The sequence below is a fragment of the Cherax quadricarinatus genome, chromosome 70 (assembly GCF_038502225.1).
Source record: "Cherax quadricarinatus isolate ZL_2023a chromosome 70, ASM3850222v1, whole genome shotgun sequence".
NCBI lineage: Eukaryota > Metazoa > Arthropoda > Malacostraca > Decapoda > Parastacidae > Cherax > Cherax quadricarinatus.
Window position 1 is genome coordinate 19,938,450 of NC_091361.1, and position 15,164 is coordinate 19,953,613.

A 15,164-nucleotide genomic window follows, 5' to 3' on the forward strand; every position below is an offset into this window, starting at 1 on the left:
CGGGTTCGATTTCCGGCTAGGGTAGCAACACTGGACGTGTTTCCTTACACCGGTTGTATATGTTCACCCATCAGTAAAATGGGTATCTGGGTGTTAGTCGACTGGTGTGGGTCGCATCCTGGAAACAAAGTTGACCTAATTTCCCAGAATAGAGTTTGTCTAAATCCTCCTGAAGTTCCCTAACATCTACGTTTGAATCAATTATCCTACCTATCTTTGTGTCATCGGCAAATTTGCTCATATCACTAGTAATACCCTCATCAAGGTCATTGATATATATTATAAACAACAACGTGCGTAAGACTGATCCCTGTGGTACGCCACTTGTTACAGATCCCCACGAGGATTTAACCCCATTTAAGCATACTCTCTGCCTCCTATTAGTGAGCCATGACTCGATCCATGACAGCACTTTTCTCCCAATGCCACGAGCTGCCACTTTTTTTAACAGTCTCTGGTGCGGTACTCTATCAAAAGCCTTACTAAAATCTAAATAAACAATATCGAATTCTTTAGCATGATCAACGGCCTCAAAAGCTTTACTGAAGAACGTCAATAAATTAGTCAGGCAGGAACGTCCCCTCGTGAATCCATGTTGAGTATCATTAGTCAAACTGTGCTTATCCAGATGGCTTCTTATATTATCAGCTATAATTGACTCTAGTAATTTGCCTACAATTGAGGTTAGGCTTATTGGGCGATAATTTAACGGTAACGACTTGTCCCCTGTTTTAAAAATAGGAATTACATTAGCCATCTTCCACATATCAGACACTACACCTGTTTGAAGAGATAAATTAAAAATATTAGTCACTGGTTCACAAACTTCCATTTTACACTCTGAAAAAAGTTCATCAGGGCCCGGGGATTTATTTTGCTTTAACCAGTCTATCTGTTTGATAACCAGTTCGGTAGTGACTGTGATATTACATAATTTATCATCATCAGGCCCACTATAAAAATTAATTACTGGGATATTGTTAGTGTCTTCCTGAGTGAAAACCGAAAGAAAATAATTATTAAGAATATAGCACATTTCATTCTCCTTGTCAGTGAGATGCCCAGAGTTATTTTTAAGTGGCCTATCTTATCTCTAACTTTGGTTCTATAAACCTGGAAAAAACTTTTTGGGTTAGTTTTCGAATCCCTAGCAACTTTAATTTCATAGTCTCGTTTAGCTTTTCTTATATCCTTTTTAACGTCCCTCTTAATGTCAATATACTGATTCATAAGATGACCCTCACCTCTTTTGATGCGCCTATAAATTCCTTTTTTCTGTCCTAAAAGATATCTGAGCCTATTATTCATCCATTTGGGGTCATTCCTATTCGATCTAATTTCCTTACATGGGATAAATGTCCTTTGGGCAGCATGTATTGTGTTAAGAAAGCTGTCATACTGATAGCTCTCTTCGTTACTCCAGTCCACAGATGATAAGTGTTCTCTAAGCCCATTGTAATCTGCTAAGCGAAAATCTGGGACCAGTACTGAATTATCCCTAAATTATTAACAAGGGTTTCCTTGTTTGCCAAAACCAAGTCAAGCAGGTTATTTCCCCTTGTAGGCTCTGTGACAAACTGCTTCAAAAAACAATCCTGAACTACTTCTAAGAAGTCGTTTGATTCTAAATTCCCAATCAAGAAATTCCAATCAATATGACTAAAGTTAAAGTCTCTTAGAATTACTACATTATCTTGCCTTGTGGCCTTAACAATTTCCTCCCATAGTAGTTTCCCTTGGTCCCTATCTAAGTTTGGTGGACGGTATATCACTCCTAGAATAAATTTTTCATGGCGCTCTGAAAATTCTATCCAAACAGACTCTGTATGTGTTACTTCAGACTTAATACCCGTTTTTATGCAACAGTTCAAGCGATCTCGGACATACAATGCCACCCCACCTCCCTTCCCAATACTTCTATCTACTTGGAACAATTGTGTTGCAGAGGTCTGAGTAAAGCTCAGACCTCTGCAACACAATTGTTGAACTTTCCAGGAAAGTTCAACATGATAAAAATTCTATAAAATTGGCAGATTGGCATCTACAAAGTTCAAGTTTAGTAAAAAGTTTTACTAATTATAACTCACTAACAATTAAATATTTGATGTCGACCAGAAGAGACGTCCCTTATTTATTACATGGTTACCAGTTTATTTAATAAAATTAACAATTTAAAAACATCAGCACTCAAACCAAACTTTCTTTCATCAAAGTTTATCAATATTAAAAGTTTATACTCTATCGAAAAAAACATTTGATAGTAATTGTTCTGAAACCAACAATGCCTGTTTTCAAAAGTTACATAAAAAATTAAAAATTGTACCTAATTACTCTAGACTTATTGGATGTCTTCCTTCTAATGGAATTCATTTTCATTAATATTCTGAAGCCGATAAGACGAGGCATTCTTTAGTTAGTGAATGTAACTCAATATCACTATTTATATATAATAACACTAGCAAACTGGAACTTATGCAGTCCATTTTGAAGAAAATCGAAAAATTCTCCAGTTACTGCACAAATTCGCACGAGAATAAAAGACATGCAAGACAATGTTTTCAGACATTTGTAACGTAACGTTAGTAAACATCTGCTAAAGCGTAACACAAAGGTTACTCTTGACCCTGACCTTGAGCATTTAAGACGCAGCGTGATTTTTTAAAGACTTTTTGCCTGTAGAAAAAAAGGCGCCTTATGTACCGGTATGTAAAATAATAGAGCATTGTCAAATTTGCCCGAACACAACTAATGTTAGTGGGTAACCTGGAGTTTACCTGGAGAGAGTTCCGGGGGTCAACGCCCCCGCGGCCCGGTCTGTGACCAGGCCTCCTGGTGGATCAGAGCCTGATCAACCAGGCTGTTGCTGCTGGCTGCACGCAAACCAACGTACGAGCCACAGCCCGGCTGATCAGGAACTGACTTTAGGTGCTTGTCCAGTGCCAGCTTGAAGACTGCCAGGGGTCTGTTGGTAATCCTCCTTATGTGTGCTGGGAGGCAGTTGAACAGTCTCGGGCCCCTGACACTTATTGTATGGTCTCTTAACGTGCTAGTGACACCCCTGCTTTTCATTGGGGGCATGGTGCATCGTCTGCCAAGTCTTTTGCTTTCGTAGTGAGTGATTTTCGTGTGCAAGTTCGGTACTAGTCCCTCTAGGATTTTCCAGGTGTATATAATCATGTATCTCTCCCTCCTGCGTTCCAGGGAATACAGGTTTAGGAACCTCAAGCGCTCCCAGTAATTGAGGTGTTTTATCTCCGTTATGCGCGCCGTGAAGGTTCTCTGTACATTTTCTAGGTCAGCAATTTCACCTGCCTTGAAAGGTGCTGTTAGTGTGCAGCAATATTCCAGCCTAGATAGAACAAGTAACCTGAAGAGTGTCATCATGGGTAATATCCTGGCGTTAGGATGCTTCTGCCTTTAAATACTGTATATGACTTACGAAATCGTAATGACACGATTGCAAGCAAACTATACCACGGGCGGGGTTAGAACCCTCAATCGTGTCATTATAGTTTCGTGAGTCATGTTGACGGCTTTGAGGGGACATGAGCTAGAGTTCGTCACGGTCGCGCTAACTGTGGTCACAGTGGTGCCTGTGCTAACCTTCCTATGGTGTAGAAATATACCTAGTTGGACGAATCTTATTGTAGCTAGCTGGCCCAGTGGCTAGTTGGCCCAGTGGCTAGTTGGCCCAGTGGCTAGCTGGCCCAGTGGCTAGCTGGCCCAGTGGCTAGTTTGCCCAGTGGCTAGCTGGCCCAGTGGCTAGCTGGCCCAGTGGCTAGTTTGCCCAGTGGCTAGCTGGCCCAGTGGCTAGCTGGCCCAGTGGCTAGTTTGCCCAGTGGCTAGCGGGCCCAGTGGCTAGCTGGTCCAGTGGCTAGCTGGCCCAGTGGCTAGCTGGCCCAGTGGCTAGTTGGCCCAGTGGCTAGCTGGCCCAGTGGCTAGCTGGCCCAGTGGCTAGTTTGCCCAGTGGCTAGCTTATAAAGGACTTGTTTGGTAGCTGTAGAGCGGGTAGTTAAATGATATACTTCTTCGGAGGCTTCTTAGTTTATTGTTAAGTAGTGGTGGGTTACACAGGCTTGTGTGTTTGTGCCCATGGCCCGGGCAGGGCCATGCCCACGAGAGAGAGCTGGGAGGCCTTGTGTCTTGATGCCAGGCCGCTGTGTGAGTGAGGGTGAGGCAAGTCTGGGCATACTGAAGTGGCAAGGCCTATAGATGGCAGCACTTGAGTGGCGCGAAATATGAACTAAGCTGGCAGACAGCATGGGCTGTCTGTGCAGACAGTACAGGCTGTCTACATACGCTCGGCCACCTACCGCGCATCGTCCCGACGCGACAATACTGGTAGTAAAAGAAACTCGGTCTCTCTCTCGTAGGAACAGGGCACAGAACACAAAATAAAAACATATATATACATATGGACATGAAAAAAAAAACTTCCTACAGGGAGGGAAGAAAAAAACGTGGGGTGTGCTAAACATCGTGGTCATAGGCAGTGAGCGTCGAAGGGCATCACTGCACGCCTTCCTGCGTCTGGACAGGTACTGCAACACGGGAGACATCGCTGCGGCTGAGCTGTGACGTAACAGGGTACGGTCTCCTCTGGAACGGTGAAGCAGACATCGTAGGAGTCGCTGCAGGTTTTCACTCAACCTGGGGCACGACATGCTGGTGCCCTCGAGTGAGGCGTCGACAAAACTCGGCCACTGGGCAGGACTTCTGACAAGCGACTCAGGAGGACACTTCTCGACTGGTACTGTCGCTGGGCTGTCACTGCCGGCGATCGTGGAGCGAGTTGTGGAGCGAGTCGTGGCAGAGACGACTGGGCGAAACATCTGGGAGTCGTAACATCATACACCAGACTGCAGTGAGAGAGCTAGCAGTCAAAGTGACATCTTTGTGCAGGCTGCTCACTGAAGCTTGTGACACGAGGCTGACACAGCGCCTGCCGACAGGGCTGGCTGCAGCTTGACGAGTATCATCTCTCGACAGCTGGAGTTATAGCAGAGGTTAGTCTAAGCGTCCCCAGACTTGTTTCTCTACATATAACTGCACTCTGACGGTCTGGAGGTGAAGTGAAACAAATCTCGATGGGAATCGTAGCAGGTACGATTCTGCAGAACATCACGAGCGACGAGCATAAAAGCTTTCTGTACAAGGGGGCTCATACGCTCAGGGCTGAGAAATCAGCTGTCAAACACTGGTCAGGCGGGTGACTAACACAGTGGTGCTACACAGGTCTGGGTGGGCCAGACCTCACTGGACACACGAAACTTTAAAAACACACCGCTGTACATACGGTACAACATGGCTTAAACTAGCAAATGATGCTTTTCTGCGCATAAAACTGACACTAAGACATACTAAAATGTGAGAACACTGACTGAGAGGAATTAATTAACACACGACATATATTTTCTCTCAATCTTCTCGACAATACTGAAATAATTACTAGAACACTCGATGTGACATCATGTGATGTCAGGCGTGATGTCGCAAGGTGACGTCAGCAGCAGTGACGTCAACAGACATCTCGAGGTGACGTCAGGCAGACATCGTGAGGTGACGTCAGCAGACATCGTGACGTCAGCAGACATCGTGAGGTGACGTCAGCAGACATCGTGACGTCATGAAGTCGGGCAGCATCGTGGGTGACGTCAGCAGACATCTCGAGGTGACGTCAGGCAGACATCGTGAGGTGACGTCAACAGACATCGTGACGTCATGAAGTCGGGCAGCATCGTGGGTGGCGTCGATGTGATGCGGGCAGCAGACCACAGCATGAGGCCTGGGACATCTGGTAACTCACGTGGCTTTGTAGGTCTACGTGACATCGCCCACACCCACGTGACGTAGTAATCCACGTAGCTTCGAGTGGCCTCGGGCACTCGGATACACAGCACTGGCAATGAATTCATACGAAAAACACCAGAAAACACAGCAGAGGGAGTGGGCAGTGGTGAGTGTATGGTAGTGTGGTGGCGAGGAGCGTGCGTGAGTGTATGGCAGGGCGGGCATCTGGCCATTCCTCCTCCTCCTTCACCCACAAACACGTGGAGAAGCTCACACTGGACGCAGAAATCACCACAAAACTCACCTCTGGCTTGCTGAAACAGCTGTGCTGAGCTGAACAACAACAACAGCATACAAGTGACGCTGAACACGTGACTTGGGAAACAGCGTGGGACGCTGTAGCGTGGGGTCACTGGGACGCCACTCACAATTCTCGAAGACTTTCGACAAATTTCGGCTGGATCCTGCTAGTACCTGTGTCTGGATGCTCAAACGTGCAGACACGACATCAGGATAACTCGTTGAGAGACGGATGCTTCTTATGTAGGGTGATGAAGTGAAGGTGACTTCATACCTCTCCTTCCTCTCTCCAGGGTAAACACAACGCTGCGACCACCGCTGGTACCAATATAAAGGGGCTGTTTGGTAGCTGTAGAGCGGGTAGTTAAATGATATACTTCTTCGGAGGCTTCTTAGTTTATTGTTAAGTAGTGGTGGGTTACACAGGCTTGTGTGTTTGTGCCCATGGCCCGGGCAGGGCCATGCCCACGAGAGAGAGCTGGGAGGCCTTGTGTCTTGATGCCAGGCCGCTGTGTGAGTGAGGGTGAGGCAAGTCTGGGCATACTGAAGTGGCAAGGCCTATAGATGGCAGCACTTGAGTGGCGCGAAATATGAACTAAGCTGGCAGACAGCATGGGCTGTCTGTGCAGACAGTACAGGCTGTCTACAAGCTGGCCCAGTGGCTAGCTGGCCCAGTGGCTAGTTTGCCCAGTGGCTAGCTGGCCCAGTGGCTAGCTGGCCCAGTGGCTAGTTGGTCCAGTGGCTAGCTGGTCCAGTGGCTAGCTGGCCCAGTGGCTAGTTGGTCCAGTGGCTAGCTGGTCCAGTGGCTAGCTGGCCCAGTGGCTAGCTGGCCCAGTGGCTAGCTGGCCCAGTGGCTAGTTGGTCCAGTGGCTAGCTGGTCCAGTGGCTAGCTGGCCCAGTGGCTAGCTGGCCCAGTGGCTAGCTGGCCCAGTGGCTAGTTTGCCCAGTGGCTAGCTGGCCCAGTGGCTAGCTGGCCCAGTGGCTAGTTGGCCCAGTGGTTAGCTGGCCCAGTGGCTAGCTGGCCCAGTGGCTAGTTTGCCCAGTGGCTAGCTGGTCCAGTGGCTAGCTGGTCCAGTGGCTAACTGGTCCAGTGGCTAGCTGGTCCAGTGGCTAGCTGGTCCAGTGGCTAGCTGGCCCAGTGGCTAGCTGGTCCAGTGGCTAGCTGGCCCAGTGGCTAGCTGGTCCAGTGGCTAGCTGGTCCAGTGGCTAGCTGGTCCAGTGGCTAGCTGGTCCAGTGGCTAGCTGGTCCAGTGGCTAGCTGGCCCAGTGGCTAGCTGGTCCAGTGGCTAGCTGGCCCAGTGGCTAGCTGGTCCAGTGGCTAGCTGGTCCAGTGGCTAGCTGGTCCAGTGGCTAGCTGGTCCAGTGGCTAGCTGGCCCAGTGGCTAGCTGGTCCAGTGGCTAGCTGGTCCAGTGGCTAGCTGGTCCAGTGGCTAGCTGGTCCAGTGGCTAGCTGGTCCAGTGGCTAGATGGTCCAGTGGCTAGCTGGCCCAGTGGCTAGCTGGTCCAGTGGCTAGCTGGTCCAGTGGCTAGCTGGTCCAGTGGCTAGCTGGCCCAGTGGCTAGCTGGTCCAGTGGCTAGCTGGCCCAGTGGCTAGCTGGTCCAGTGGCTAGCTGGCCCAGTGGCTAGCTGGTCCAGTGGCTAGCTGGTCCAGTGGCTAGCTGGTCCAGTGGCTAGCTGGTCCAGTGGCTAGCTGGTCCAGTGGCTAGCTGGTCCAGTGGCTAGCTGGCCCAGTGGCTAGCTGGTCCAGTGGCTAGCTGGTCCAGTGGCTAGCTGGTCCAGTGGCTAGCTGGTCCAGTGGCTAGCTGGTCCAGTGGCTAGCTGGCCCAGTGGCTAGCTGGCCCAGTGGCTAGCTGGCCCAGTGGCTAGCTGGTCCAGTGGCTAGCTGGCCCAGTGGCTAGCTGGTCCAGTGGCTAGCTGGCCCAGGGGCTAGCTGGTCCAGTGGCTAGCTGGCCCAGTGGCTAGCTGGTCCAGTGGCTAGCTGGTCCAGTGGCTAGCTGGTCCAGTGGCTAGCTGGTCCAGTGGCTAGCTGGTCCAGTGGCTAGCTGGTCCAGTGGCTAGCTGGCCCAGTGGCTAGCTGGTCCAGTGGCTAGCTGGTCCAGTGGCTAGCTGGTCCAGTGGCTAGCTGGTCCAGTGGCTAGCTGGTCCAGTGGCTAGCTGGTCCAGTGGCTAGCTGGTCCAGTGGCTAGCTGGCCCAGTGGCTAGCTGGTCCAGTGGCTATCTGGTCCAGTGGCTAGCTGGTCCAGTGGCTAGCTGGTCCAGTGGCTAGCTGGTCCAGTGGCTAGCTGGTCCAGTGGCTAGCTGGTCCAGTGGCTAGCTGGTCCAGTGGCTAGCGTGTCTGTCTGGAGATTTATAACTCTCTGATCGCTGGTTCTATCCCTGCCCGTGGTATGGTTTATTAAATATTGTAGCCATTCCAAAGACTTAACTCGCATATATTTAATGTGAGTTAAGAAGCCAAAATTCCACACTGTGAGATTGTTTACGTTCAAGAAGCAGATCTCTGCCTCTAACAGACTGATCTCTTAGCAGGAAATGCTTGTTAATTGATAACAACAGTATTATACACATCCTTAGCGTGTAATTCTAGTGTACATAACTCAGGCACATCCCCAAAATTATATTGAAAACCGTTCATTATTATTGACACTTGACTGACTTTACCTAAATGATACCAGACTAAAATCGGTCTGGGTTATGCAAAATCTTGGTGTTATGGCGAACAACACTACGAGATGTTCCGATTATATTATCACATTTCTGTATCTGATCCTTTTGGTAATTCTTGTCACCTAAGTGTTCAGTAACAGGTTATATAGAAGAAAGCCTTTCACTTTTTGACTATGTCTTTTACCATGATTGGCTGTTAGTAAACAGACGCAAGCTTATCATTCTACAGCTGCACTGTTGCTCTGTTAGTGTAGGCTCCACTGAACTGAGAAATACCAGACGAGATTCCACTGAGGATGGGATTTGGAAGGTCTCCACATGCGGGAGTCACAGCAGCATCTGGGTCCCACCGAAGAGATCAATTAATCTCGGTTCATCGTCGAATGTTGGATAACCTCACATCTCAGAGCTTGTGGGCAAGCAGCTGCAGTTCGACTTTGTATATGGGATCCAGAATGTGCCCATGTAAACAGGAATAGTCAATGTGTGTGTTAACACGTCACTTGTTTTTGATAACGTCCCGTTAATTCCTCAAACTCTATAACGTATAGGAAATTTCTAGTAAACCCATAATTTGCCGACATTTCGATTAGTCTAAAACTATTTCCAAGCTCAAAATGGTTTGAAAAGTTGTCTAAAATATACTTTTTAACTGGTGGCGCAGCTGTGATTTATTCCAGCCACGTTTTAACTAGTTTAAGGCAGGTGTAACATCGCAGGAAATGATTAAAACGTCTACAGAGTTCTTATATTCTTTTATTAGGTAAAATTTGGGCGAGCATAAGAGCTTCATACGGGTTACTCCAGCACATTGGAACTTGAGCTGAAGTCATAATCACGTTCCTAAATGCTTGACAAATATATATATATACAGTTGTTAAGCACTTGTAATGGTTATCTAATCTCACTCCCCCTTACATACATTAATGTTTATTAGTCTCTTAAGCATAAATACACATCATACAACAATAATTAATTATCTGAGTTATGTTGAGATGTAAAATAATGAACATTAGTTTATTCCGTTCACTGAACATTTGTTTATCCCTCTTAATAAACGTTAGTTTATCCCACTTAGTTTGCCCCACAAGTTGCTTAAACTGGGAAAACGTTTGGCTTTGTGTGGAGCTGTATAAAGTCATGATCTGATAAAGCTCTACATAGAGAAAAAATCCTAATTAAAGCTTCTTCAGAAACGTGTGTCTGTGTCTTTATATTTGTAGGCAAAACGGTAATTCATCCAGATGTATAACTTTTAGTTATCAGTGTTTTCCGTGGATAAATATGAAAAAAAACATTAAATAACAGATACCTAAGCAGACTAACACGACGTTGTGTATGTTGAAGATATGATGAAATAATGAGTGAAGAATTCACAAGGAATTTCCTGGCTTTACGTCTGTTTTAACTTAAACTTAACGGAGGATAAATCAGGGTAATGACACATAACAGAAAATCCTCGTGAATAACTTTAAAGTCACTGAATCATGATGCGTGAATAATGTTAGTTATACGAATATTTCGTGTTTTGAACAACAGTGTAAATGAGTATGAGGTTTTACAATGAGTGCGTTTTAAATAGTTTTATCAAAGTAAACATTATAAGAGGTCATATCTGATGGGCCCACAAAGTAACACGACTAGTTAATTACCTTCAGTCGTTAACCAGTAAAGACCGAACACACTAAACATAAATAAACGAATTTACAAAAAATTACAGATGCAAATTACACAAGTTCTTTTGTCACGTGTCCTCTCTGTAATGACTAAAGCTTTGGAAGACCTAGGCAGACATAAGAGTTAGATATTAAAGACATCGTGCCTAGACCCTATGTCACATTAAAGGAAACATTTGCGTGGCAGTCAGGTGTCACAGCAGTAGACAGGTGGAACTCCTGAAGCCTTGACACTCCAAGTGTTACAGCAGTAGACAGGTGGAACTCCTGAAGCCTTGACACTCCAAGTGTTATAGCAGTAGACAGGTCGAATTCCTGAAGCCTTGACACCTCAAGTTAAGTATTTGAAAGATGAGCACCAAGTTTCCTTTTTCTTGAAGGACGGATGACTGAAATGCGACTCAGGAGGGCAGGAGGTGGATGAGTTAGCTTCTGGTGATAGATTTTATCCAGTCCAGGTAGTAGGGAATGTTGGTGTAGACTCCAGGGACGCCACGCTGACCACAGCCAACACCCCATGATACCAGGCCAGCGATCTGCATGCTGCCGTCCAGGTTGTGACATACCAGGGGGCTCCCACCATCACCCTGCATAAATACAGAAGCCATCCAGTCACCTTATGTGTGTGTATATATATATATATATATATATATATATATATATATATATATATATATATATATATATATATATATATATATATATATATATATATATATATATATATATATATATATATATATATATATATATATATATATATATATATATATATATATATATATATATATATATATATATATATATATATATATAAATGTATAATGAATGAGCTAAGGTTGTCTTAGGTGAAAAAAAAATATTAAAAGCTTCTGCTCTAGAGAAAGAGATTTCACTGCAATTATTCAATGAATATTTTAAGTTCTATTTTCACTGGAGATATTGAAAACATTTCAGTCAATGAAATATTTAGGGTAAATGTTGAGCTTTGTCTATATAAATGTTAAATATTCTTAACAACACGCAGTGTTAAGTTGCTTTAATAATTTTTATTTATTTTTCATAAATTTGATTTATTTTTCAGGATTTTTATTTTTTTTTTTTTAATTTTGTGTTATTTTTCATTATTTTTCGTATTCACAATTTTTAGTCATTTTCATAATTTTTTATCTCATTATTATTTATTTATTTATTTATTTATTTTTATATTTTTCGATATTTAAAAAAAATGTTGATCCATTAGCAAAATGTTTGATCCTAGGAAGAAGGTAACTCTAGTTACTTAAATCAAAATCTTGTCACTTGCATACAGACGCGCCTCTCCCTCTAAGGGATTACATTCACGCTAACATTGACCTGTGAGACCAGACGACGCGCCTCTCCCTCTAAGGGATTACATTCACGCTAACATTGACATGTGAGACCAGACGACGCGCCTCTCCCTCTAAGGGATTACATTCACGCTAACATTGACATGTGAGACCAGACGACGCGCCTCTCCCTCTAAGGGATTACATTCACGCTAACATTGACATGTGAGACCAGACCCCGCGCCTCTCCCTCTAAGGGATTACATTCACGCTAACATTGACCTGTGAGACCAGACGACGCGCCTCTCCCTCTAAGGGATTACATTCACGCTAACATTGACATGTGAGACCAGACGACGCGCCTCTCCCTCTAAGGGATTACATTTACGCTAACATTGACCTGTGAGACCAGACTAACCTCGCAGGCGTCCTTGCCTTCCTCGCCTCCAGCACAGATCATGCCAGAGTGCAGCGTGAACTGTGGACCCAGCCTGGTGTTGCGGAGTGCAGACTGACACACTGACTGATCTATCACTGGCAGGTCCACCTCCTTCAGCAGGTGCTGGAAGTTGCCTCTGTTACCGAAGGCGTCTTTACCCCAGCCTGATACATAGCAGCGCTGACCAGAGAAGCTGGAGAAGCGGTCTGGCATGCACACGGGCGAGATGTGTGGACTGTGAGAAACAAAGTCGGGTATTATACATGGTATATATAAGTTAATTATTTTACACTCTGCACAAGTATTTTATTGCACATTTAGTTGAAGCAACAAGTGTGTGCGGATCATTCAACTGAAAGAATGGCAGAAACTTTGTAATTATTTAGTATACATAACCCGAATAATATATTATGCACTTGAAGCACTCCATTTATTTTGCACTATAAACAGTTCAGAAAATTATACAATAATTACCTAAAAAGTAAATAATTAACACGTATACACGAGAGATTAAATAAATATACAATACATTCTGCTTAAAAGGTTAGACGGGTGGGTAGGGCGACACTCACTTAGTGACAAAGTCGACGGGAGTCTGTATCCTGACAATGGCGATGTCGTTGTTGAGGTTTCCAGCATAGAACTCCGGGTGTGGATAAAGACCGAGCACGGGGCTCTCCACGTAGCGGTAGAACTCTGTGTCACCTCCCACGTCCCACTCTCCCAGCCGCACCTTCAGCTCACCTGGAGACAACCTGTAACACAAATATATCCAACTAACACGTTTCCACTCACTCGTTGGTGTTTGGCAGGTACGACAGCATGGCAAGGTACAAGGCAGGTGCTGGTATGGCAAGGTACAAGGCAGGTACTGGAATGGCAAGGTACAAGGCAGGTACTGGCATGGCAAGGTACAAGGCAGGTACTGGAATGGCAAGGTACAAGGCAGGTACTGGAATGGCAAGGTACAAGGCAGGTACTGGAATGGCAAGGTACAAGGCAAAGTGGGCATGTAAACTAGGAGACGTTTGGGTCCTGCCTTGATGATTATTTCACCATCTCATAATGATCCTGACAGAACCCAAACAGTAGTATATAATATTATTTAATACCTCAAATGCTTATATTACAACGTCATTTTTTTATTTTTGTCTGTTTTTTTAACGTATATATTTATTTCACTGTTCGTTTATCTGCCACATTCCTCACTTTAATAAAAAAGACTGCGTTAAAAGTTTCAACCCGACCTGGAAAGACATTTTCCAGGGTCACACACACAAATAATATTGACTTAGTTGACAGAGTTTCAACTCGAGATTCAAGTCATTCAGAAAAGACATAATTAAGTTATTATTCAGCATTTTACTGTTAAAAAAAGGGGGCAAATTGTCAACACTGTAGTGTTCCGTCAGTTTACGTAAGATATGTCAGTGGTGAAAGTTTGAAGCCTATCAGAGGAGGCGTTATCAGGAAAAGTCTGGAGGAACAAGAAGATATCCGACAGGTACTCTCAGTTCCTCCTGTTTGAGGGATCTAAAATTACATTATAGAAGCTAACAATATTACATTATAGAAGCTAACAATATTACATTATAGAAGCTAATTATATTACATTATAGAAGCTAACAATATTACATAATAGAAGCTAACAATATTACATTATAGAAGCTAACAATATTACATTATAGAAGCTAACAATATTACATTATAGAAGCTAACAATATTACATTATAGAAGCTAACAATATTACATTATAGAAGCTAATTATATTACATTATAGAAGCTAACAATATTACATTATAGAAGCTAACAATATTACATTATAGAAGCTAATTATATTACATTATAGAAGCTAACAATATTACATTATAGAAGCTAACAATATTACATTATAGAAGCTAACAATATTACATTATAGAAGCTAACAATATTACATTATAGAAGCTAATTATATTACATTATAGAAGCTAACAATATTACATTATAGAAGCTAACAATATTACATTATAGAAGCTAATTATATTACATTATAGAAGCTAACAATATTACATTATAGAAGCTAACAATATTACATTATAGAAGCTAACAATATTACATTATAGAAGCTAACAATATTACATTATAGAAGCTAACAATATTACATTATAGAAGCTAACAATATTACATTATAGAAGCTAACAATATTACATTATAGAAGCTAACAATATTACATTATAGAAGCTAACAATATTACATTATAGAAGCTAATTATATTACATTATAGAAGCTAACAATATTACATTATAGAAGCTAACAATATTACATTATAGAAGCTAATTATATTACATTATAGAAGCTAACAATATTACATTATAGAAGCTAACAATATTACATTATAGAAGCTAATTATATTACATTATAGAAGCTAACAATATTACATTATAGAAGCTAACAATATTACATTATAGAAGCTAACAATATTACATTATAGAAGCTAACAATATTACATTATAGAAGCTAATTATATTACATTATAGAAGCTAACAATATTACATAATAGAAGCTAACAATATTACATTATAGAAGCTAACAATATTACATTATAGAAGCTAACAATATTACATTATAGAAGCTAACAATATTACATTATAGAAGCTAACAATATTACATAGAAGGTAACACTATAATATTACATTACAGAAGATAATACTAAAATATTACATCAAATAAACAATAAATATTGTATTACAACATACAAACTTTGATAATCTTTATCCACTTAAATATTCCCTTCTAAAGACGTCGTTAAAATCTCATACAATAACTGGACAAAAATAAACTTATGAAAGACAGAAGTTTTCTGATAATTTTGACCACCAGGAAGATCATAATAAATCAATTAATTATTTGTATTACGTCAAACGGGAAATACATCAATTTTTTTTTTGTAAGCTGTTATGATTCGATAAAAATGTGAAGTGATATGAACGTGATGTGAATGAT

General features: G+C 42.9%; 1 protein-coding gene across 3 annotated transcripts in view; it reads right to left on the bottom strand.

The window, feature by feature from the left end:
* Positions 1-9,499: 9,499 nt before the first annotated feature.
* Positions 9,500-15,164, bottom strand: part of LOC128689365 (uncharacterized) — a 54,746-nt gene continuing 49,081 nt past the window's right edge. For all 3 annotated transcript variants that reach the window (XM_070099927.1, XM_070099928.1, XM_070099929.1), the window contains exons 5-7: positions 12,755-12,937; positions 12,162-12,417; positions 9,500-11,020 (exon numbers count right to left, since the gene is read on the bottom strand). In XM_070099927.1, the coding sequence (XP_069956028.1) occupies positions 10,859-11,020; positions 12,162-12,417; positions 12,755-12,937 (601 nt within the window). In that variant the 3' untranslated portion in view covers positions 9,500-10,858. The remainder of the gene's footprint in view (positions 11,021-12,161; positions 12,418-12,754; positions 12,938-15,164) is intronic.